Source organism: Lipotes vexillifer, unplaced genomic scaffold (genome assembly GCF_000442215.2).
Source record: "Lipotes vexillifer unplaced genomic scaffold, Lipotes_vexillifer_v1.1 scaffold153, whole genome shotgun sequence".
Classification (NCBI taxonomy): domain Eukaryota; kingdom Metazoa; phylum Chordata; class Mammalia; order Artiodactyla; family Lipotidae; genus Lipotes; species Lipotes vexillifer.
The window spans coordinates 4,814,051-4,839,474 of NW_006774670.1; the positions used below are offsets into that span (position 1 = coordinate 4,814,051).

Consider the following 25,424-nt stretch of genomic DNA (forward strand, 5'->3'; position numbering starts at 1 on the left):
CAGTCTCACCATGGCAGTGACAGCAAGGACCCACAGGCACCTAAAACTCTGATGGAGGGTAACCTTCCTCTCCAGTTGGAGGAGCTGTGGTCCCGAGAAGGTGGGGCATACACTTGTTATTTATTTTTCTCTCTGTCCTCTCACTACTTGGCTGCAGGCACAGTTGTAGGAGGTACAAGGCAGAGCAGAGCAACTAGAGCCCCAGGTTTCCTGCTGGAAGACCAAAAAGGGGAGCCCCAGGGAACCAGAATATACCAGGGAGGTCCTGGATAAGGAGAAACTCTGGAAAGCAACCCTGTAAAGATATTTATGAACTCCCAGGTTCATCCCTGAGCTGTGTGTGTGTATCACATCCTAAACACATACCAAAGACTTTGAGAACTGAAATAAGGGATAGATCATAGCCCATGTCCTATACTGGCCAAAGAGTAGGGCATACAGGGACATACCCGAGTACCACTGCAAAGGCTTTGGAAGTGGAACTGACATTGAAATCATAACGCACAGAAGGCTGGTTAAAATGTGTGGCCTGAACCCAACTGGGCTGATTGCCTGCTTAAAAAAAGAAAAAAAAAATTAACCTTCTCTGTGGGATTTAAACAAGACAGAGTCTCATAACATACTATTCAAAATGTCCAGAATATAACCCCAAATTACTTGACATATGAAGAATCAGGAAAATTTCAACTCATTTGAGAAATGGCAATCAAAAGACACCAATGCCAAGATGATGCACATAGCAGCTATTATAAAAATGCTCCAAGAAGTAAGGGCTAGCATTCTCAAAACACATGGGAACAGTCTCAGAAAAGAAATAGAGCCTATAAAGAAGAACCAAATGGAAATTCTAGGACTGAAAAAATAATATTAATGTAGTGTATGTAATACCAGAATGGAAATCACAGAGTAAAAGAGTTGGTGAAGTTGAAGGTAGAGCAATAGAAATATCCATTCAGACCCAGAGGAAAAAAAGATTGGAAAAGAAAAACAATGAGCAGAGCCTCAGGGACCTGTGAAACTACCAAAAGTCTAACATTTGTGTCTTAAGAATCTCAGAAATAATGGCCAGAAACTCTCATATTTGGCAAAAGACATAAACCTATATATTATATAAGCTCAGCAAACCCCAAAAGGGTAAATCCAGAGAAATCTAGGCCCAGACACATCATGATTAAACTGCTAAAAACTAAAGGCAAAGAAAAGATTTTGAAAGCAGCCAGAGAACATTTTGAATGACAGCAGATTTCTCACCATAAACCACAGGGGCCAGAAGGAAACTCACAACATTCTTAAAGTGCTGAAAGAAAAGAATTGTTAACCAAACCTCTATCTATATCCAGTAAAAATATCCTTCAGTAATGAAGATGAAATAAAAACATCCTCAGATGAAGGAGAATGAAGAGAGTTTACTGCCAGTGGACCTCCTCTAAAAGAATTGCTGAAGGAAGTTCTTCAGATAGAAGAAAACATGACAGAAGGAAATTTGGAACATCAAGAATAAAAGAAAAGCAACAGTAATGGTAAATAGCTGGGTAGGTCTCCAGGAAGGGGAGACTGTTGGTCACAAGGACTATTGGTGAAGTCACATAAGGAACTTACATTTGCTTGTGACTGTGGGCTGCTATGTAGGGCATGCGTGTGCAGGAAGGACTAGTGTTAGTTTAAGGTCCCTGCAAGCCATTTGGCCAAAGTAGATGCCAAGGCAGCTACATCATGGTGTAGCTTAGCTAAACTCTCAACAGACTTGGACTGTGTTGTAAACCAACCAGACCTAGCAGCCATCTACAGAACACTCCACCCAACAACAACAGAATACACATTTTTTCCAAGCACCCATGGAACATTCACCAAGGTATACCATATCCTGGCCCATGAAACAAACCTCAGCAAATTGAAATTGAAATCATACAAAATGTGTTCTCTAACCATCATGTAATCATGCTTGAAATCAGTAGCAGAAAGACAACAAGAAATTCTCTAAACACTTGGAAAGTAGACAACCTACTTCCAAATAATTCATGGGTCAAAGAGTAAATCTCAAAGCAAATTTAAAAATACATAGAACTTAGTGAAAATGGAAATGCAACATATCAAAATATATAAGAGTCAGCTAAAGCATTTCAGAGAAGAAAATTTATAGTATAGATTCATACACAGGAAAGAAAAGTTTTCAAACCAATTAGCTAAGTTCCTACCTCAAGAAACTAGAAAAAGAAGAGCAAAATAGGCCCAGAGCAGAAGGAAGAAAGTAATAAAGAGCAGAAATTGAAAATTTAAAAGTAGGAAAAAAATTAATTAAAAAGCTGGAATTTTTGAAAAATAATTGATAAATCTCTAGCAAGGATGACAAAAATAGAGAGAAGACACAAATCACCAATATCAGGAGTGAAATAGAGGTATCACTACAGACCTGAAAACCATTAAAAGGAGAAAGGAATACTACAAACAACTTTATACTCAGAAATTTGACAACTTAGAAGATAGGGAACACGACCCAATCAAAAAATGGGCGGAAGATCTAAATAAACATTTCTCTAAAGAAGACATACAGATGGCCAAAAAGCACATGAAAAGATGCTCAACATCATTAATTATTAGAGAAATGAAAATCAAAACTATAATGGGGTATCACCTCATACCAGTCAGAATGGCCATCATCAAAAAAATCTACAAACAATAAATGTTGGAGAGGGTGTGGATAAAAGGGAACCCTCCTACACTGTTGGTCGAAAAGATACGTGCATCCCAATGTTCATTGCAGCATTATTTACAATGGCCAAGACATGGAAGCAACCTAAATGTCCATCGACAGAGGAGTGGATAAAGTAGATGTGGTACATATATACAATAGAATATTCCTCAGCCATAAAAAAGAACAAAATAATGCCATTTGCAGCAATATGGATGGACCTAGAGATTGTCATATTGAGTGAATAAGTCTGACAGAGAAAGACAAATATCATATGATATCGCTTATATGTGGAAACTAAAAAAATGGTACAAATAAACTTATTTACGAAACAGAAATAGGCACAAATGCAGAAAACAAACCTGTGGTTACCAGGGGGGAAGGGAGGGAAGGGATAAATTGGGAGACTGGGATTGACATATACATACTACTATATATAAAATAGATAACTAATAAGGACCTACTGTATAGCACAGGGAACTCAACTCAATATTCTGTAATGACCTATATGGGAAAAGAACCTAAAAAGTGGATATATGTATACGTATAACTGATTCACCTTTCTGTGTACATGAAACTAACACAACATTGTAAATCAACTATATTCCAAAAAAAGAAACAGTTTTTCAAAAGCCACTACCAGAACTCAACCCAGATGAAATAGATAATCTGAATTAGCTCTGTAACCATTAAAGACATTGAATAATAATTTTAAAGCTCCTGAAAAATAAGTCTTCACATCCAGATAGTTTCACTGGAGAATTCTACCAAATATTTAAAAAAGAATTAACACCAATTTTACAAAATCTCTTCAGAAAGAGGAGGAAACACTTCTCAACTTATTTTATAAGTAAAATAAGTTATAGTATTACCCTATACCAAAGCAAATAAAGATAGTATTAAAAAAAGAAAGAAAACTAGAGACCACTGTCTCTCATGAACTTAGACACAAAAATCCTGAACAAAATTGAGCAAACTGAATCCAGCAATGTAAAAAAAAAAATTGTACCTCATGACCAAGTGGGATTTATTCCAAGTATGCAAAGCTGGCTTAACATTCAAAAATCAATGTACTTACCATATCATCAGTCAAAGAAGAAATATCATATGATCACATCAATTCACACACACCCACACACACAATTTCACTAAATCTAACACCTATTCATAATAAAAACTCTCAGCAAATTAGGAATAGAGGGGAATTACCTCAACTTGATAAAGAACATCTACAAAAAACTTATAGATAACATTATATTCTACAGTGAAAGACTGAATGCTAGCCCCCTAAGATTGGGAACAAGGCAAGGATATCCACTTTCATTACTCAAACTCAATCTAATATTAGACATTCTAGTCACTGTAGTAAGGCAAGAAAAAGAAACCACATCCAGATTGGAATGGGAGAAGTATAACTATTTTTATTTGCAGGTGACATGATTGTCTATGTAGGAAATCCCAAGGAATCTACAAACAAACTCTTAGAACTAAAACTAATAAGTGAGTTCAGCAGGCGCGATATAAGATCAACACACAATCAGTTGCATGTCTATGTACTAACAACATGTGGAAACCAAATTTAAAATATACAATTTTTAATCAATCCAAAGAAAATGAAATACTTACACACTTCACAAAATATGTACAAGGTCTGTATGCTGAAAATTACAAAATGCTGAAAGAAATCAAAGAAGATGCAAGTAAATGGAGAGACATACTGTGTTCATAGAGTGGGAGACTCAACACAGTAAAGATTCTAATTCTCTCCAAATTGATCTATAGATTTAATGAAATTCATATCTGAACCCCAGCATGGTTTTTTATAGATAGAGAAAGCTTATTCTAAAATATATATGCAAAATCATAGGCCCTAAAATAGCTAACAGCAGTCTTTTAAAAAGAACAATAAAATTTTACCTGATATTAAAGCTTATATGTAGCTATAGTAATCAAAGCCATAGATTAATGGGAACAGAATAGAGAAGCCAGAAATAAACCCACGCAAATATGCACAACTGATTCTTGACAAAAATGCAAAAGTAATTAAATAGAATTAAAATAGCCTTTTTAACAAATAGTGCTAGAGCAGTTGGAGATCCATACACCAAAAAAATTAACCTGAACCTAAACCTCACGCCTTAATCAAAACTTAACTCAATGCATCATGGACTTAAATGTAAAACTGTGTAAAACAGGAAATCTTTTGGATCTAGGGCTAGGCAAACAGTTCTTAGATTTGAAACCAAAAACATGATCTATATGAGGAGAAATTGCTAAATTAGGTTTCATCAAAATTAAAAACTTTTGCTCAGTGGGAAATTCTGTTAAGAGAATGAAAAGATAAGCAGCAAAATGAGAAAAGATATTTTGGGGCTTCCCTGGTGGCGCGGTGGTTGAGAGTCCGCCTGCCGATGCAGGGGACGCGGGTTCGTGCCCCGGGCCGGGAAGATCCCTCATGCCGCGGAGCGGCTGGGCCCGTGAGCCATGGCCGCTGAGCCTGCGCATCCGGAGCCTGTGCTCCGTGACGGGAGAGGCCACAACAGTGAGAGGCCCGCATACTGCAAAAAAAAAAGAAAAGATATTTTGCAAGCCACGTATTCAACAGAGGACTAGTGTCTAGAATACATAAAGGGCTCTTTCAAAACTCAAAAGTAAAAAAACCAACAGTCCAAGTAGAAATGGGTAAAAGACATATATTTCAGCAAAGAGGATATACAGACAGTAGATAAATACATGAACAGATGTTCAACATCATTAACAGGGAAATGCCAACTAAAACCACAGTGAGATATCACTACACATCTATAAGAATGGCTATAATTAGGGACTTCCCTGGTGGTCCAGTGGTTAAGAATCCACCTTCCAGTGCAGGGGATACGGGTTCAATCCCTGGTCAGGGAACCAAGATCCCACGTGCTGCAGGTCAGCTAAGCTTGTGCACTGCAACTACTGAGCATTTGAGCCACAACTAGAGAGCCTGTGTGCCACAACTACAGAGAACCCGAGCACCGCAACAAAGAGCCCGTGCGCCGCAACAAAAGATCCCGCCTGCTGCAACTAAGACCTGACACAGCCAAAAATAAATAAATATTTTTTTAAAAAGAATGGCTATAATTTAAAATATGTAGTGATAACACCAAATGCCAGTGAGGGTGAGGAGAAACTGGATCATTCATACATTGCTGGTAGGAATGTAAATTGGTACAGCTACTCTGGAAAACAGTTTGGCAGTTTCTTAAACTAAACATGCAGTTACACTCCTGGCCGTTTTCCCCAGCGAAACGAAAACTTGTTCACAGAAAAATCTGAATATGAATGTAGCAGCTTTATTTGTAATAGTCGAAAACTAGAAACAATCCAGGTGTCCTTCAGTGGGTGAACGGTTAAACAACCTGGTATTCCATAGTGTGAAATACTACTCAGCAATAAAAAGGAACAAAATATTCATGCATGCAACAATTTGGATGAATCTCCAGAGCACTATGATTGAAGAAAGGCAATCCCCATAGGTTGCATACTGTATGATTTCATTTACATAATATTCTTGAAATGATAAAGTTATAGAAGCAGAACAGACTAATGGTGGCTGGAGGTTAGGGATAGCTCTGGGGTATGGTGGGGAGGAAGGAGGTAAGTGTGTTTATAAAAAGGGACATACAGGGATTGTTGTGATGGGAACTCTCCTGTATCCTGACTGTGGTTGTGTCTCTCAGGAACCTCCTGTGTGATAAAATCTCATAGAACTAAACACACACACACACACACACAGAGTACATGTAAGACCAGGGACATCTGAATAAAATTCATGGATTTTATCAATGTCAACATCCTGATTATGATATTATACTATAGTTTTTCAAGGTATTACCATTGGGGAAAAAGGTAAAAGTTACACAGAATCTCTCTGTTACTTCTTACAACCACATGTGGACCTATAATTATATCAAATTAAAAGTTTAATTAAATGAAAACATTTAATGTTTTAAATGGAAGGAAAAATATATAAGTGGGAAACAGTGGGAAGGAGGAAGGAAGGAGAGGGGAAGGGAGACAGGAAGAAAGAAATGTTGCAACCGTTAGGTCCCAACATCCTGCTACACAGCTTTCATTTGCATTAGCCTACTTACTCTTCCCAATAACCCCATGAAGTAACATTATGCCTGCATTTTTCAGAGCTTTCCACCTAGGCCCTGTGATTCCAAATTGAATGCTCTTTCTATTATACGTCACTTCTTTTTGTAGGAAAGAACTCTTGGGGCGGGCTGGGCGGTGGGGAGGACACATTGCAAAGAGAAACCTGTTTCAGCTTGCAATAATCAATACTGCTCAGGGGAATGTTTTCCTACTCAAATTTTTCTTCAGGATTACTTAAACCTCCTTGTTCCTGAAGCTGTAGATTAGAGAACTAAGGCACAACCCTACCCCACAACTCAACAAACAAACAAAAATTTAAAGGATAAAATATAATTAAATATAGAAAATTTAATATTTTCTTACCTTAACCCAGTGGATCCTCCTTTTTTTGAAGAACACTGACCTGTTCCATAGCTTATAATTGTGAAGAAAAACAATTTAACTTAGCGGTCATATTTAAAGGACTTTTTTTTTATTTTTCAGCATTAAAATCCATGACTTGGCAGAATTAAAAGACATGTATGCTATAATCAACTTGGATGATGAAAATAAAGGTACTGATTTTTCTGTAGCAGAATGACATTTTATTGTTTCGATTACAGAGAGTAATGTGTTACTGTATGGTTTGCATTAATTATAGGAGGAATAAAATTAACACCTTTCACTAGAGTTCCCTAAGATAGCCTCCTTATTTCAGTAATTATGTTGAGTCATACTCCTTGACTAGAAGCATATAAGTCCAGTTTGATTCAAAGATTTCTGGTGCATTTTATCCCAAATCCAGTTGCAAAAACTAAATTCTTACATACCTTCCCTTTGAGCCAGTGTTGAATGAATCAGGGCTCATGTTCATAAGCCAATCCATGATGAATGTCCTAGTCTAAATAAAGACTATTTAAACTACTTTTAAAATCTGAAGATTTTTATGCCTCTGGCAGCTTAAGTGAAAAGAGTTGCTTGTTTGCCTGCAACAGTATCTCTGTTTTTTTTTTTTTTTTTGCGGTACGCGGGCCTCTCACTGCTGTGGCCTCTCCCGCCGCGGAGCCCAGGCCCCGGACGCACAGGCTCAGCGGCCATGGCTCATGGGCGCAGCCGCTCCGCGGCACGCGGGATCCTCCCGGACCGGGGCACGAACCCGCGTCCCCTGCATCGGCAGGCGGACTCTCAACCACTGCGCCACCAGGGAAGCCCAGTATCTCTATTTTTGAATAATCCTTTATTATGTCCATTATTTCAGGGTTGGGCACCTTGTCCTGGACAGATGATGGTCAGTTGCTGGCACTGTCTACCCAGAGGGGATCGCTCCATGTTTTCCTGACCAAGCTCCCTGTCCTCGGGGATGCCTGCAGCACCAGGATTGCATATCTCACCTCCCTCCTTGAAGTCACCATAGCCAACCCTGTTGAAGGAGTATGAAAATGCTGTTATTTTTATTTATTAATAAAATCAAAACAGTTTCAGCGGTTAACTACTGTTATTTTTCTCTATTATAGGAGCTACCAGTCACAGTTTCTGTGGATGTGGAACCCAACTTTATAGCAGTAGGGCTTTATCATCTGGCTGTGGGAATGAATAATCGAGCTTGGTTTTATGTCCTTGGAGAGAACGGCAAGTCTAAATCCAGTTGTTTTCTTATCTAACGTATAATTTGTTTTTATTTGGGAAGCACTGACAGTTTCTTTTAAGACCAAGTCTTTCACTCTTTTTCTTCAGACATCTCTTTCTTAGCTTAAATGGTTTTGCAAATCTTCTAAAAAATTTGCATAGTTTTTGGAAAGGTTTTATTCTTTACCTTTGTTGTGAAGACACCATGGTATAGTGGGGCAGAGTGTGATCTTTAGAATTGGGCCCTGGGTTCAAATTCCCTTCTGCCCCTTTTAGCTGGGTGCCTGTAGACAAATTCTTTACCCCTCTGAGCCTTGCTTTACTTATCTGGAAAATGAGGATTCTTCTACTTACGAGGAAAATTAAATGAAATAAAATGTGTGATCTGCTTTTGCACACAGTCTTTCTTAGGCACTTCTTGGTCTGGTGGGTACTTAGTAAATGTTGATTCCCTCCCCCGCTTTATTCTTTGAAAAATGACCATTAGCATCTGAAGGGAGCCTTGCTTTTTCTTCCCCTCCTTCCTCCTCTCCACCCCTTTCCCCACTGGAGGTCAGATATCCCTCAGGAACAGAGCCAACCTGAGAATTATCCTTAGATGTTCTATTAAGCTTATTGTCACTAAGGTTTAATTTTTGGTTGTTTTGCATGTGATTTTATTTTACATTACTTTGTTTCATGTGAACCACTATGAAATTCCTGAAGGCAAATTTATATGGCAACTAAGATTTTCTTTAGAATGGCTAAAATAAAAATTTTAGGTTCAGACTATTCTTGCAAAGGCACACGTTTAAAACTTATTTGCAAATCATTAATTAGATCATTTTATTTATATTTTAATGTGTTTGGTTTTGTTTTAATTGCTGCAGCTGTTAAAAAATTGAAAGATGTGGAGTATCTGGGGACAGTAGCCAGCGTTTGCCTTCATTCTGACTATGCAGCTGCACTTTTTGAAGGCAAAGTCCAGTTACATTTGGTAAGTATAATTTTGATGTCCTGAGGCCTGCTCAGGTAAGTGACGAACAGCCTAATGTTTTATTATCAAGAACTTTGGTCAAGAAGCGACCATATGCTTTGTGACCACCTAGAGGAGTGGGATAGGGAGGATTGGAGGGAGCACAAGAGGGAGGGGTTATGGGAATAAATGTATATGTGCAGCTGATTAACTTTGTTATACAGCAGAAATTAACACACCATTGTAAAGCAATGATACTCCAATAAAGATGTTAAAAAAACAAACAAAAAACAGCATTAGGGTGAAAACTAGGAAATCTGAATAAAGTATGGAGTTATGTTATAAATGATGTATCAATATTGGTTATTATTTGTGATAAACGTACCATACTCATGTACCGCGTCAGTGATCGGGGAAACCAGGTGTGGGGTATATGAGAACTCTACTATCTTCACACCTTTTCTGAAAATCTAAAAGCATTCTAAAATAAAGATTTATTTTTAAAAAATAAAAAAAATAAAGAAGCAACCATATGACAGATTAGCTAGAAAGCCAGATGTGGATAAAGGATTAACAGAACTCCTTACCCTTCTGCACAAGCTGTTCAGTTGACTCCCAAGCTCTGTTCCCATGAAACCTGACAGAGTTTCAGCTGTGCTACTCACAACATTGCTTATGGTAAAAATGACTGTGTAGACTGCATCTAGGAGGAACTATAAGTAAATTGTAAAAACTGATGGGAATGCCATACGTCTGGCTTCCTGGAATGCACTGACCCATGTATTTGGGCATGTCACTTGTGGGGATCTTGAAACTGTGCCTGTTGAGTTGCTCAAGACGTATTGGCCCCTGAAATATGAGACTTCTCAACCAGGGCATCTCCCACATCTGTTTCTTGGCTCTTTGCTTCTGGGAAGCCAAAGAGACTAGCTACTAGACAACTGCAGAGCCTGCTACGGAGACTATTCCCATTAAAAGGGATGTTTAATGTGCCCTGCTGGCAAGCTGGGTTCCTTCCTGATATCTTTCTGAGTAAACTGATCTGTGATAGTTTGGTCAGTCTGAATGTTGAGCAGAACTTAAGAAAAAGACTCTCCCCTACCCCTTAGATGTTGCAAACCAGGTTTATTCAGATAAATCTATGATCCACTATTATTCTTTATGTTTTAGATAGAAAGTGAAATGTTGGATGCTCAAGAAGAACGTGAGACTCGACTTTTCCCAGCAGTGGATGATAAGTGCCGTATTTTATGTCATGCCTTAACTGGTGATTTCCTTATCTATGGCACAGATGTACGTATTGTCTTCCTTAATATAGGACATGGGGGAATTTCTCATTTTTACTTTGTAATTTGTTTATTTATATGTGTTTATATACATCTATTATATAGATATCATATGTGTAATTGCAAACATTATATACTTATGTAGAGCACATAGGTGGCCTGATTTGCCAGTGTCAAGTGCTTTTGTAACTATAAGCAATTTTGATGGCACAACGGCCTTGGAGTCTGGACAGTCTGGGCTCAGATACTAGCTCTCTTACTTGCTACTTCCTGCTTGACACCTCCCAGCCTCATTTTCCTTATCTAGATTCTCTAAGGATTTAATTTGATGACAAATGTAAAACACGTCATTCAACTTTAGCTCTCCAGTGCCTACATTTAGTGGGCATTTAATTAAAATTAATTGAATATTGAGAATCCCACTTCAATTTTTTGTCTTTTGAACCACCAATACCCTGTACTCCTAAATATTACATTAGCCACATATACATAAAACATAGTTTAGTAATAGCATCTTATATTTATAAAAAGTTTTCAGAGTTTTTCAAAGCATATCATACCTCTTACCTTGCTTAGCCTCTAGAAGAATTCAGTAAAGTTGGTCTAAAAAAAAAAAGCATTGTTTTCCACATTAGAAAACAATTATTCACTGTTTCAAAGGTTCCATTTTCTCATACTGTTTTTTAAACCGAGCATATTTTAAAACATGCTTATTGCCAGAAGAGAGACTTTTTAAATTTAAGTTTGACCTAAAATAATGAGTCTTTGAGCTATATACACAAGTAGGGTAGGTTTCATGTATCAGGTAAAGTGGTAAATGATACGGTAAATAAGTAGTAAATATAGTCATAAATATATAAGCAGAAAAGTTTTAGAGATAAGGATACTGAAGATTGAGAAGTTAGTAAGTTTGTAGTAGAGGTGAACTTAACAAGCAAGATTTTCTGATGGAAAATCTACTCTTCCCACTGTGCCACACAGCATTGTGAAGTAAGAACTCAAAGTGTAGTAATCTGCCAATAACGTAGCATTTATCTCTATCTCAGTTTCTTTTTTTTATTGAGGTATAATTGACATATAACATTATATTAGTTTCAGGTGTGCAGCATAATGATTCAGTATTTGTACATATTGCAAAATGGTAACCCTCTAGTTAACATCCATCACCACACACAGTTACAAAATCTTTTTTTCCTATAAAATATCTCATTCTTGAGTGATTCTAAAATATCGGGGTTTTTTAGCAGCTTTATTGAAGTATAATTGTTATACAATAAACCACACTATTGAAAGTCTATAATTTGATAAGTTTTGACATATGTATATCCTGTGAAAACACCATCAACTTAATCAAAATAGTGAACATATTCATCATCCTCAAAAGTTTTCTCATGACCCTTTATGATTCCTTCTTCCCGTCCCTCCCCACTCAGTGCTTTCTGTCACTATAAATGAGTTTGTCTTTTCTAGAGTTGTATATAAATGGAATCATATAGTAGGCACTCCTTTTGTCTGGCTCAGTATAGTTATTTTGAGATTCATCCATGTTGGTGTGTGTGTCAATAGTTCATTCCTTTTTCTTGCTGGGTAGTATTCCACAGTATGCATATATCATAATTTGCTTATCCATGAACCTATGGATGGACTTTGGTGTTACTTCCAGTTTGGAATATTTACAAATAAAGCTGCTATAAACAAATTTGTATTCAAGTCTTTGTATAGACATATGCTTTCTTTTCTCTTGGATAAATGCCGAGAAGTAGAATGATATGTCATATAGCAAGTGTATGTTTAACCTTTTAAGAAACTGACAGACTCTTTTCTAAATTAATTGGTTGTACCATTTTACATTCCCATCAACAATGTATGAGTGCTCCAATTCCTCTACATCCTCACTAACACTTGATATGATCGGTCTTTTACATTTTAGCCACTCTAATAAGTGTGTAGCGATACCTCATTATGATTTTAATTTGCATTTCACTAACGGACTAATGATGTAGAACATCTTTTCATATGCTTATTTGCTAGCTGTATATCTTTGGTGAAGTGTCCAAGTTTTTTGACCATTTCTTTTTTTTTTAATTTATTTTATTCATTTATTTTTGGCTGCATTGGGTCTTTGTTGCTGCGCGCAGGCTTTCTCCAGTTGCAGCGAGCAGGGGCTACTCCTCGTTGTGGTGCACAGGCTTCTCGTTGCAGAGCACAGGCTCTAGGCACGCAGGCTTCAGTAGTTGTTGCACGTGGGCTCAGTAGTTGTGGTTTGAGGTCTTTAGAGCGCAGGCTCAGTAGTTGTGGCACACGGGCTTAGTTGCTCCGTGGCATGTGGGATCTTCTCAGACCAGGGCTTGAACCCATGTCCCCTGCATTGGCAGGTGAATTCTTAACCACTGCACCACCAGGGAAGCCCTTGACCATTTCTTAATTGGATTGTTTGTTTTCTTATTGAGCGTTGACATTTTGGATTCAAGTCCTTTATCGGATATATGCTTCGCAAGTATTTTCCACCCAGTGCGTGAGTTGTCTTTTCAGTCTGTTAGCAGTGTCTTTCAAAGAGGAGAATTAAAAAATTTTGACCAGGTCCAGTTTATCAATTAATTTTTTTATAGGTTGTGCTTTGGGTGTCATATTGAAGAAATTTTTGCCTAACCCAAGGTCACAAAGTTTTTCTCTTATGTTTTCTTTTAGAAGCTTTCCACTTTTATGTTTTACATTGAGGTCTGTGATCCATTTTGAGTTAATTTTTGTTTATGCTGTGAGATATGGATCAAGTATTGTGGGTTTTTTCCCTGCATATAGCTATTCGGTTGTTCCAGCAACATTTGTTGAAAACACTATTATTCTGTTGAGTCGATTTTGTACTTTTGTCAAAAATCAATTGTCCATAAATGCACAGATCTTTTTCTGGACTCTCTGTTCATTCTCTTGATCTGTTTATCTGTCTTTACATCAGTATCACACTGTTTTGATTACTGTAGCTTTATAATAAGTCTTGAAATCAGGTAGTGTTAGCCCTCTAACTTTTGTGTTTCCTTTTCAAAGTTGTTTTGGCTATCCTCAGTTTTTTGTATTCCCAGTTAAATTTTACAATAAGTTTGTCCAGTTTTACAAAAAGCCTGCTGGGATTTTTATTGGGATCATTGTTGAACTTACAGATCAACTGCCATCGTAACAATATTGAGTCTTCCCACCAAGGAACAATATATATATCTTCATTTGTTTAGATTTTCTTTAATTTCTCTTAGCAGTGTTTTGGAGTTTTCTGTGTACAGGTCTTTCACATCTTGTTTCAGATTTATAAGTATTTCATATTTTGGGTACTCCTATACATGGTATTGCTTTTTTATTTCGATTTCTGATTATTCATTTCTAGCATATAGACATGCAACTGACTTTTGTATATTCATCTTGTATCCTGAAACCTAGCTAAACTCACTAGTTCTAGTAGCATTTTTTTTGGTAGATTCCATTGGATTTTCTATATAGATGATCATGTCATCTGCTAATAAAGATAGTTTTACCTCTTCCTTTTCAGTCTGCCTTCTATTCCAATACGTTGTTAGATAAAAGCAATGAGAGTAGATGTCTTCGTCTTGTTCTTGACCATTAAGTATGATGTTAGCTGTAGGTCTTTTACAGATTCTTGTTATCAGGTTGAAGAAGTTTTCTTCTATTCCTAGTTTACTAAGAATTTCTATGGATGTTGGATTTTATCAAATGCTTTTTCTCCATCTATCGAAATGATCACATGGGTTTTCTTTTTTAGTTTGTTTATAATTTGTGGATTATATTAACTAATTTTCTAGTGTTAAGCCAACTCAGCATTCCTGGGATAACCCCCGCTTGATCATGATGTATTCTTCTTTTTATACATTGTTGAATTCATGTGCTAAAGTTTTATTTCAAATCTTTATATCTGTGTACATGAGGGACATTGGTCTGCTGTTTTCTTTTCCTATGATGCCTTTGTCTGATTTTAGTATCAGGATAATGATCATAGAATGAGTTAGTCATCTTCAATTTTCTGGAAGAGTTGATTAGAATTAGTGTTTTGTTTTTTGTTTGTTTTTTGCTTAAATGTTTGAAAGAATGTGCCAGTGAAGCCTATTGGGTGATCAAGCAATTCCTAGCAGCAGTTGAGTAGTACCTGCTAGGTTGGCTTGCTGCACTTCCATAGATTCAGCTGGTAAGGAGGAAGCAGTCCCAAATAGATGTATACAGCAAAGGCAAGATCATGTTATTAGAGCTTCCCACATCCTTAGTGCCACAGGATAATACCAAACTGAAGGGGTCAGACACTCTTCTATGTACTCTGTGGTGGAGGACTCAACTCTGCTACAACTAAGCAGTTTATACTCTGCAGCTATACACTAAGGAAGATGAATTGGACAATCCAAGATGAATTGGGCATCATTGGAACCAGGGAAGCAGCTGAGAAATTCCTCATGGAAGTCTCCCACAAGACAGAGAGGTGGATGAGAAATGACTCGGTGACAGATTTTCACAAGAGTGCCCATCTCACCATGTTCCTTGTAAGATAACAGAGGATTCTGCCAAGACATGGGTCAGACTACAGTTGAGCCTTGACTCTGTGGCATTGCAAAGTAGCCAGGTGCCATGGTGGAGCTGTTTTCCTACGAAGCCTTCTGGGCCTGGAGTTTTTTTATGGGAAGATTTTAAACTATAAATTTAATTCCTATAATCAATATCAAAATATTTGGGTTATCTGTTTTTTCCATGAGTGAGCTTTGGTAGTTTGTGTTTTTCAAGGAATTTGTCCAGTTATCTAAATTATCAAATGTATAGGCATAAAATTATTCATAATATTCCTTATTATCCTTTTAAATATTTGTAGAATCTGTAGTAATATCACCTGTTTCTTTCCTGATTTGGGTAATTTGTGTCATTCTTCCTGATTGGTCTGCCTGGAGGTTTATCAATTTTATTTTATCAATCTTTTAGAAGAATACAACTTTTTTGTTTCATTGATTTTTCTCTGTTGTTTTCTGTTTTCTGTTTCATTGATTTCTGCTCTGATCTTTATTTCATTTCTCCTGCTTATTTTGGCTTTAATTTGTTCTTTTTCTAGTTTCTTAAGATGGAAGCTGAGTTCATACAATTCTTTTCTAATATACTCCCTTAGTGCTAGATATTTTCCCCTAAGTACTATCTTAGCAACATCCCGCAAATTCTGATATGTTGTGTTTTATTTTTATTCAGTTCAAAATGTTTTACAATTTCTCTTTTAATTTCTTCTCTGATTCATGGGTTATTTAGAAGTCTGGTGTTTAGTTTTCTAACAATCGAGATTTTACAGAGATCTTTCTGTTATTGATTTCTGATTTAGTTCTGTTATGGTCAGTGAACATACTTTGTATGACTTGAATCCTTTTAAATTTGTGGGACTTACTTTATGGTAGAGAGTGTGATCTATCTTGGTAAATGTTCTTGTGTATTTGGAAAGAATATGCTGTTCTAGAATGTCAGACCAAGGTGGTTGATAATGTTCAAGACTTCTGCAACTATATATATACTTGTTCTGTCAGTTATTGAGAACATGGTATTGAAAAGTCAGATTACAATTGTGGATTTGTCTATTTCTCTTTGCAGTTCTGTCAATTTTTAAATTTATTTATGTGTATTGAAGCTCTGTTATTAGGTACGTAACCATTTAGGATGGTTATGTTCTCTTCATAAATTAGCCCCTTTATCATTTTGAAATGACCCATTTTATCCCTGGCAATAGTATTTGCTCTGGAATTGATTTTGCCTGATATTAATATAGCCATTCTAGTTTTTTAGAATGTTACCCTGGTATATATTTTTCCATTCTTTTATTTTTAACCTTTTGTGTCTTTATATGTAAAATATTTTTCTTGTAGGCACCATATTAATTCTCACAATTTGACAAACTCTGCCTTTTAATTACATTGTTCATTTTTTTAATTTTTTAATAAATGTATTTATTTTTGGTTGTGTTGGGTCTTCGTTGCTGCACGTGGGCTTTCTCTAGCTGCGGCGAGTGGGGGCTACTCTTCATTGCAGTGCACAAGCTCCTCATTGCGGTGGCTTCTCGTTGCAGAGCACGGGCTCTAGGCGTGCGGGCTTCAGTATTTGTTGCACATGGGCTCAGTAGTTGTGGCTCGTGGGCCCTAGAACTCAGGCTCAGTAGTTGAGGCACACGGGCTTAGTTGCACCACGGCATGTGGGATCTTCCTGGACCAGGGCTTGAACCCATGTCCCCTGCATTGGCAGGTAGATCCTTAACCACTGTGCCACCAGGGAAGTCCAATTATGTTGTTTAGACTTTTGAATTTAATGAGATTATCTCTGTGTTTAGGTTCAATCTACTATCTCGCTATTTGTTTTCTATTTGTCCCATCTCTTCTTTGTTGCCTTTTTCCTCTTCTTTTGCCTTCTTTTGGATTGTGTATTTTTTATTATTCAATTTTATCTCATTCATTGACCTTATTAGCTACAACTCTTATTTTAGTGGTTGTTCTAGGTTTTGTAGTATACATCCTTAATTTATCACAGGCTACCTTCAAGTGACATTATACCTTGTTAGGTATAGAGAATAGTATAAGTTCATTTATTAGAATAGTATGTGTCCCCTCCTACCTCTGCTGTTGCTGTCATACATTTTACTTTTACAGGTGTCATAAACCCCATAATACAATGATATTAGTTTTGTTTAAACAATCAATTAAGAGATTTACATAATAAAAAATATCTTATATATTTCTCCATATAGTTTCCATTTTTGGTGCCCTTCATTCTATTATGTGGATCCATAGTTCTAGCTGGTATCATTTTCCTTCCACTAAAGGACTTCCTTTATCACTGTTTGTAGTGCTGGTCTGCTGGTGATGAATTCTTTTGCTTTCGTGTCTGAAAACATCTTTATTTCACCTGCATTTTTGAAAAATATTTTTGCTAGATATAGAATTGTAGGTTGAGTTTTTTCTTTCAGTACTTTAAAGATGTTGCTCCTCTGTCTTCTTGCCTGCATTATTTCTAATGAGAAATCGGTCATCTTTATCTTGTTCCTCTGTGTGTAAGCAGTCTTTTTCCCCTGGCTTCTTTTAATACTTTATCACTGGTTTTGAGCAATTTGATTGTGATCTGTCTTGATGTAAGTTTTTTCATATTTCTTGTGCTTGAGGTTGTTGAATCCAAGGGTTTATAGTTTTAATAAAATTTGGAATATTTTCAGCCATTATTTCTTCAAATATTTTTTTCTCCCTCTGTTTGCATTCCAATTTCAGAAACTCCAATTATACATATATTAAACCACTTTAAATTATCCCACAGTTGATGCTCTTTAAATTTTTCTTTTCTTCTCAATTTCATTTTGGATAATTTCTACTGCTGTATTTCAAGGTCACTAGCCTTTTTTTCTGTCATGTTTAATCTGCCAGTAGTTTCATCCATCGTATTTTTCATTTCAGACATGGTAGCTCACCTGCAGAAGATATATTAGAGTCTGTTTTTGTACCTTCCATGTCTCCAGTTACCTTTTTAAACATATGCCATGCAGTGATATTAACTGTTTTAGTTACATTGTCTGCTAATTCTAATATCCGGGTCAGTTTTGATTGATCAGTTATTCTCCTTAATATGGGTTATGTTTTCCTACTTCTTTGCACTCATGGTACTTTTACCTTTTGGGGTGCTGGATGTTTTTGTATTCCTAAAAATACCCTTCAGCTTTGTTCTGGGATGCAGTTAATTTGCTTGGAAACAGTTTGACCCTTTTGAGTCTGATTTTGTGATTTGTTAGGTAGATGTGAAACACTGCTTAGTCTACAGCTGATTACTTCCCACTTTTGAGGCAAGATCTTCCTGAATACTCTACCCAATATCCCATGAATTATGTTTTCCAATCTGGCTATTGGGAACAGTCACTCTTCCCAGTCCTGTGTGAGTGCCAGTCACTGTTCACTCTCATCCTTTTGGATGGTTCTTTTTCCTGGCTTCAGCAGTTTTCTCATATTTATGCAGTGATTAGTTCTCTGCTGAAGACTCAAGGTAGACCCTCTGAAGATCTCCAAGCTTCTCTCTCAGTGCAGCTTTCTCCTCTCTGGTACTATACCCTACAAAGTCTAGCCGCCTCCTTCCCTGCCCCCACTGGATTCTCAGCTCTATCTCCTCACCTCAGGAAATCATCCTTCACCTGCATTTTCCCTCCCTTTGCCATAGCTTGACAACTCTCTCAAGGTGAAAGCTGGAGCATTCATAGGACTTACCTTGTTTGTTTCCCATTTCTCAGAGATCATTGTCCTTTGTTGCCTTATTCCAATATCTCAAAAAATGTTTTTTCATGTATTTTGTCTGTTATTTTTGGTCATTTTGGGTGGGAAAGTTAAATCATGTCTGTTATTCCATCTTGGCCTGAATAGAAATCTAAGATATTATCATGTGTTTTTATTTCAATTAAACTTTTTATTTTGAGATCATCATAGATTCACATGAAGTTGTAAGAAACAATACAGAGAGATCCTAATAAACCCTTTTCCTAGTTTCCCCCAATGGTAATATTACATTGCATATCACAACCAGGGTATTGACATTAATAGTCAAGATACAGAACAATTCTGTCACTATAAGGATCCTTCATGTTGCTGTTTTATCTCCACATCCACTTTCCTCCTGCCCCCACCTCATCCTTAATCCCTGGTAACAAATAATCTGGCTTTTCTGGTGTATTCCAATGATCTATGTGTCTATCCCTCCACAAGTACTACAGAATCTTGATGGCTGTAGCTATAAAAAAAAAGTCTTGAAATTTAATAGACTAATTTTCCCACTATATTTTTTCAAAACTGTTTTAGCTATTGTAGTTCCTTTGCCGGTCCATATAAATTTTAGAATAATCTTGTCTGTGTCTACAAAAATATCTTGTTGAGATTTTTGTTGGAATTATATTAAACTTATATATAAGTTCAGGAGAAGTAACATGTTTACTATGACACCAATCCATGAATACAGTACACCTCTCCATACAGTACACCTCTCCACTCAAATGTTCTTTCATTCTTTCATTAGTGTTTTTTAGTTTTCAGTGCACAAATCCTATGCATGCTTTGTTGAATTTACACCTAAGTATTTAATTTTTTTGAGTGATTGTAAATGATATATTTTTAAATTTTGATGTCTACATGTTTTTTGCTAACATATAGAACTACAATTGATTGTATCTGGTGGGTTTTGGTTTATTTTTTATTTTAAACTTAATTTTCTAATTTATCTATTAATTAACAGCAAAAATATTTAAAGTAACATGACTTGAAAGTCACTCTTAAACAATAAGGGTATTTCTTGCACGTGGAAAATCTGAAAAATCAATTAAGCTTTAATATCACTAAGAATGTTAGAATTAATAGACTTTAATCACATGTGCATTTTCATTTTACTTATTTTCTTGGGTCTGTACTTTGCTCATATAGTAAATATTATTCTTAGATTCTTCCTTGGTCAAAAATACGAAATTTTTTTTCTTTAAGTTAGGATATATGTTTAACATAAATGCTGAAAGTCTGTATCTTCTTGACAACCTTTTATTTCTATGACTGTATTTTTTTTAGACTGGTGTCATTCAGTATTTCTACATTGAAGATTGGCAATTTGTTAATGATTATCGACATCCTGTCAGTGTGAAAAAGATTTTTCCTGACCCAAATGGGACCAGATTAGTTTTCATTGATGAAAAAAGTGATGGATATGTCTACTGTCCAGTAAGTCAAGAAAAGTTTTCAAATGCTTGTCTTTAAAAAATGCAACATATGAAGAAAAAAGTATTTTTAAAATATATTCCATATATAAGATCATTTTCTCTTAAACCTTGCCAAGGATTGTAGTACTTTGTTATCATGTTTGTGATATCATGTTTGTGATCCGTTTTCTTGACTATTTACATCAAGAAAAGTTTTTCCATTATTTTGCCATTTTTCATTGTTAAAAATTTTCAGATAGATTTTTTAGTGGAAAGAGTAGTTGTTATATTCTGCACCATTTTTAACCTTATTTACTGCACAGTATTACAGTGTATCTTCAGGTACATGAGATTTCTCTCTAGAAATGTAATAGCTTCAGAGGGCAGGGACTGTTCTCTGTCCTTTTTGCCCACCTCAGTTGATTTCCCTCTTCCCTTAAAGATCCTGAACATAAAAGAAAGGTATTTTTGTATTAAGTGATTGAAAACAGATGAACCCATTTTTAGACTTAGTTACTCTTATTTTTAAACATCCTTAACTTTTTTGAGAATAGATTTAGATAAAGGAGATGTTGTGTTTTTACATCATCTACTATATTTGAATTTTTCTTTTTTTTTTTTTGTTTTTTTTTTTGCGGTACGCGGGCCTCTCACTGTTGTGGCCTCTCCCGTTGCGGAGCACAGGCTCCGGACGCGCAGGCTCAGCGGCCATGGCTCACGGGCCCAGCCGCTCCGCGGCATGTGGGATCCTCCCAGACCGGGCACAAACCCGCGTCCCCTGCATCAGCAGGTGGACTCTCAACCACTGCGCCACCAGGGAAGCCCTCATTTATTTTTGATATCCAGTTAATGATTTGTATGTTGTTGGTCACAGTTCACACAGCCTACAGCTGCTCTTGGACCCACCCTTAATAACTGTTCCCTAGGCGTCTGTGCTTCACCACAGTGAAGACATGATTCAATGAAGACAGCTCTCCCCTCACAGTACACTCTCCTAGATATAAAGACTTTCTTTCCTTCCATTTCTGTCTCTCTCTTCCTCTCCTCCCTTCCTTTCTTTATCTTCCCTTCATTTTTTTTCTTTCTCTTTTATTTCTTTGACAAATGTAACAGGTTTCCATGGGTGTCTGAATTATTTATGCCAAATTCCTAATATTCTAGTTCTTATTCAACCCATTTCTCAATCACAAAACAAATGAGGACAAATGACCTAAATAAAAAGATGACCTTGCGTCCCCTCTACTTAAGAAGGAAATTCAATCTGTAGAGATTTCCTTTCTGGAACAGGGTATGCGGGGTTAAGCTGCCTTGCTTCCTATGTGGGTTCACCCCAGGTGGAGTCTGCTGTTTAGACAGGGTGCACAAGAGGGTAGCAGGGTGCAGTGGGCATCTGACAGGACTGAGAGTGAGAAGTGGGATCTGACGGCTCGGAGAAGGGCCAGGGGTAAGACCTGTCCCGAACAAGTTGATGCTTTTTTCTTTCTCCTTTTACAGTTCTCCTTTCCTTGATAATTTCTGTCAAAGAGGCTAGTGTGACCTCCTTCCTGGGGTTGGGATGAGCTTTCAGTGAGCTGATTTTTCCAAACATATTATCAGGCCTAGGGTAGCTATTTAGCAGGGGTTAGTTAAAGCTCTGCCCTCTTTACCTCTTTATCACAACTTAAAACCCTCACATTCCAGAATTTTGTCACCTGTTGCTGTTCATCCCCAATCCCTTTTCCAAGTCTAACCTGAAACTCAGTTAAGGTAAAAATAAAAACCCTGGTGAAACAAATCCGCACAAAAGAATGACTCCACGAGGGCATAGCCCCTCCCTAACCCAGCATGGGGTTGGGTGTGAACTTCTTTCCAAGTTAGGGTCTCATTGGTAGGTTAGAGTTTTAGGTTGTTGGATAAGATATCCGAGGGGCGTGTGGTACCCACAGGAGCAGTCCCTCTTTTAAATAATACCCAGTCTTGCCTAGGAGTAAGGCCAGCCTGGCAGGGAAGGGAAAGGGGTGCTTGTGGTGCAGAGCCTCCCCACACCTCAGACACAAGAGGAAGCTATGCTAAGGCCCTTGGACTCTTGACCAGAGTGCTGTGCATTTTTTTTTTTTAAACACTCACCCTGTCATAGTGTGCTCCTATTGCAGCTTACTTTTTCATCCAACTTCAAAGTGAGAAAAACATTGCTTCTGTGATGTACATATATGAAAGTATATAATAATTCAAACCACAACTATTTCTCTTTAAAATTCCCGTATATACTCGCAATTTCTCTTCATGTGTACATTTATTCAACCTCTTTTCCCTCACTGTGTGGATGGCAAGGAAGTGACTCCTGTCATACATTAGAATTGGGAGAGATGGCTTTTTTCTTACATGTGCCCTAATGAAAACCTTGCACCCCATCACTCCCTAAATACCCATAAAGGATGACTTGTGATATACTGTAGGAAGTTCATAAACAGAGGCAGTAGAGTATAGTAGTTTAGTGCATGGGCAGACAGACAAACCTGGATTTGAGATTAGTAATAATGACAACTAATATTTCCATGCTGAGTATGCTGTACATATATCAGGGATTTCTTTTAATCCTTAAAGCAGCCCCAGAGATAAATACTCCTATCTTACCATTTTACAGGTGGAGAAATTAAGGCATAGAAAAGGTAAGTCACTTGTCCAAAGTCACACAGTCAGCACATGGTATCAGTGGTGTGAGACTAGGCCAGCTTCCTCCAGGGCTCTCACTTTGATTGGATTCCCAGTTTCCCCATCTATAAAATGAAAATGGTTCCAGTACCTACTTTGTAGATTGTATAAAAATTAAATGGGATAATGCACATAAAGCTTTCAGTACAGCATCTGCCACATAGTAAGCGTTTAACAAATGGTTAGTATGACATAGTGGCCAGAAGCATAGACTGTGGAGCTAGACTGCCTGGTTCAAATCCTGACTCTTCAACATATTAGCTGTGTGACTTTGGGCAGATTTCTGTGTGCCTGTTTCTTCATCTGCAAAATGGGCATAATAGAATCTGTCTTATAGAGTAAGAGATTAGAATTCAATATATTAAATTATAATCTGTTAAATTATATATATACTTACATATCTTAAAGTAATTCTATATATTAAATTCAGTAAGTATAATTTACAAAAAGTAATTTATAAGGTAAATTAAGTAAATATAAGTAAAATAAGTATAATTAAATATAAGTACACTACTTGGTAAGCAACACTATCCAATAGTAATGTAATTTGAACTACATATATAATTTTCTACTAGTCACATTTTTTTAAAAAGGTAAAAAAACAGGTGAAATTAATTTTAGTAATATTTTTAATTTAACCCAATATTATCATTTCAGTATGGAATCAACATAAAAATTATTAATGAGATGTTTTACACTCTTTTATTCATACTAACTCCTTGAGATCTGGTGGGTAGTTTACACTTACCCACATCTCAATTTGGACTAGACACATTTCAGTGCTTAAGAGCCACATGTGGATATTAAATAGTGGCCGTACTGTATTGTATGGCTGTATAATATTAGTTATTATTATTTATAGGAATTTTATATTTCATTCTTATTTTGAGAGGAAGATAGATTACAGAGGAGACAGGTGTTTCTTAGCTTCACATTGAGGATATATATAAGCCTATCTGCCTGAGGAATATGTGGAATCGGAATATGTGGACTGGTTTTTTTTTAATAGCTTATGTTACTGTAACTACAGTTTATGTTTGTTGGAATTTCACTGTAGAGAAGTTTTTGAAATAAAACATACCGAGTGTAATTTATTTAAATCTCAAATCATATACAAATTAATTTGTTTCTTCTCTAGTTGTAGCATTTCTGTACCCAGTACTATTGAAAATTTTCTAAGCACAAGTGTGTTCATAGTTTAAATTTCCATCATCTTGAGCAACTTCAACTTTTTTTTCTTAACCTGAAGTTTTGTGTCCAGACTTGTAGTTTTTCCTGCAAATTCACCAAATTTTAGGTAAAATCCTTGATTTTCCATATAACTACAGGTTTTTTTCAAGCCAGACCTCTAGGAATGGGAAAAGAAACTTTTCTTCCTTTATCTTGGGATGTTGCTGAGTTGAATGTGGGTTGGTAAGCTTTGCCAGCTAAGGCTGTAGACAGGCTCTTTCCTACCAAGGCAAATGATAGTGGTTTAAGTACAGACCTGGGGCAAATCTGTAAATCCTTATTTTGTAGGTTAATGATGGTACCTATGAGATTCCAGATTTTTCACCAACCATTAAAGGTGTTCTTTGGGAAAACTGGCCGATGGATAAAGGTGTGTTTATTGCCTACGATGATGATAAGGTGTACACTTATGTCTTTCACAAGGACACTATACAAGGTACTTCATCACTTTTTTTGTACATTTACTGAGAAATACATTTCCATTGCAGTGAAATTAAAACATTCCTTTCTGATGTGTGTGCTGAGTATTAGCTTTCAGCATTAAGATGTCTGTTTTATAATATAGGATCCAAGGTCATTTTGGCTGGTGGCACCAAAGTTCCCTTCTGTCATAAACCTTTGCTGTTATATAACGGAGAGTTGACCTGCCAGACACAGAGTGGAAAAATAAACAACATCTACCTTAGCACCCACAGCTTCCTCCACAGTTTAAAAGATGTGGGGCTTAATGATCTGAGGCAGATGCTGATGCAGACTTTAATGCTAAAGAGGTATGGTTTTAAACACTTCTCGTGGGGCCTCTCATTTGCTTTTGTGATTTTAAAGGTCAACTTCTATTAAAATAGTTAGAGGTAATAGTATTTACCTCGTTTACTTCACAGGATTATTGTGAGGCTCAGATAAGATGACGGATGTGAGAATGTATATAACTTCTAAAGGAAGTACTTTTGTACAATACTATCGGTGCTTTATTCCAAGAAAAGCCCTTCAGAACAAAAAGGTTTCCCATCACCCAAATAGCACAGTTATTGTGAAATTCTAATAAACGTCATTATTTCAACACTCTTAATTTCACCATAACAAAGTTTGATTTTACCTTACTTAAGATTTCCTTTTCCT

The 25,424-nt window shown here is 36.6% G+C and overlaps 1 protein-coding gene across 2 annotated transcripts in view; it reads left to right on the forward strand.

The window, feature by feature from the left end:
* Positions 1–25,424, forward strand: part of WDR19 (WD repeat domain 19) — an 88,439-nt gene that overhangs the window by 20,663 nt on the left and 42,352 nt on the right. For both annotated transcript variants that reach the window (XM_007449415.1, XM_007449416.1), the window contains 8 exons: positions 7,307–7,377; positions 8,061–8,233; positions 8,317–8,431; positions 9,298–9,404; positions 10,554–10,676; positions 20,257–20,406; positions 24,594–24,741; positions 24,871–25,075. In XM_007449415.1, coding sequence (XP_007449477.1) covers positions 7,307–7,377; positions 8,061–8,233; positions 8,317–8,431; positions 9,298–9,404; positions 10,554–10,676; positions 20,257–20,406; positions 24,594–24,741; positions 24,871–25,075 — 1,092 coding nt within the window. The remainder of the gene's footprint in view (positions 1–7,306; positions 7,378–8,060; positions 8,234–8,316; positions 8,432–9,297; positions 9,405–10,553; positions 10,677–20,256; positions 20,407–24,593; positions 24,742–24,870; positions 25,076–25,424) is intronic.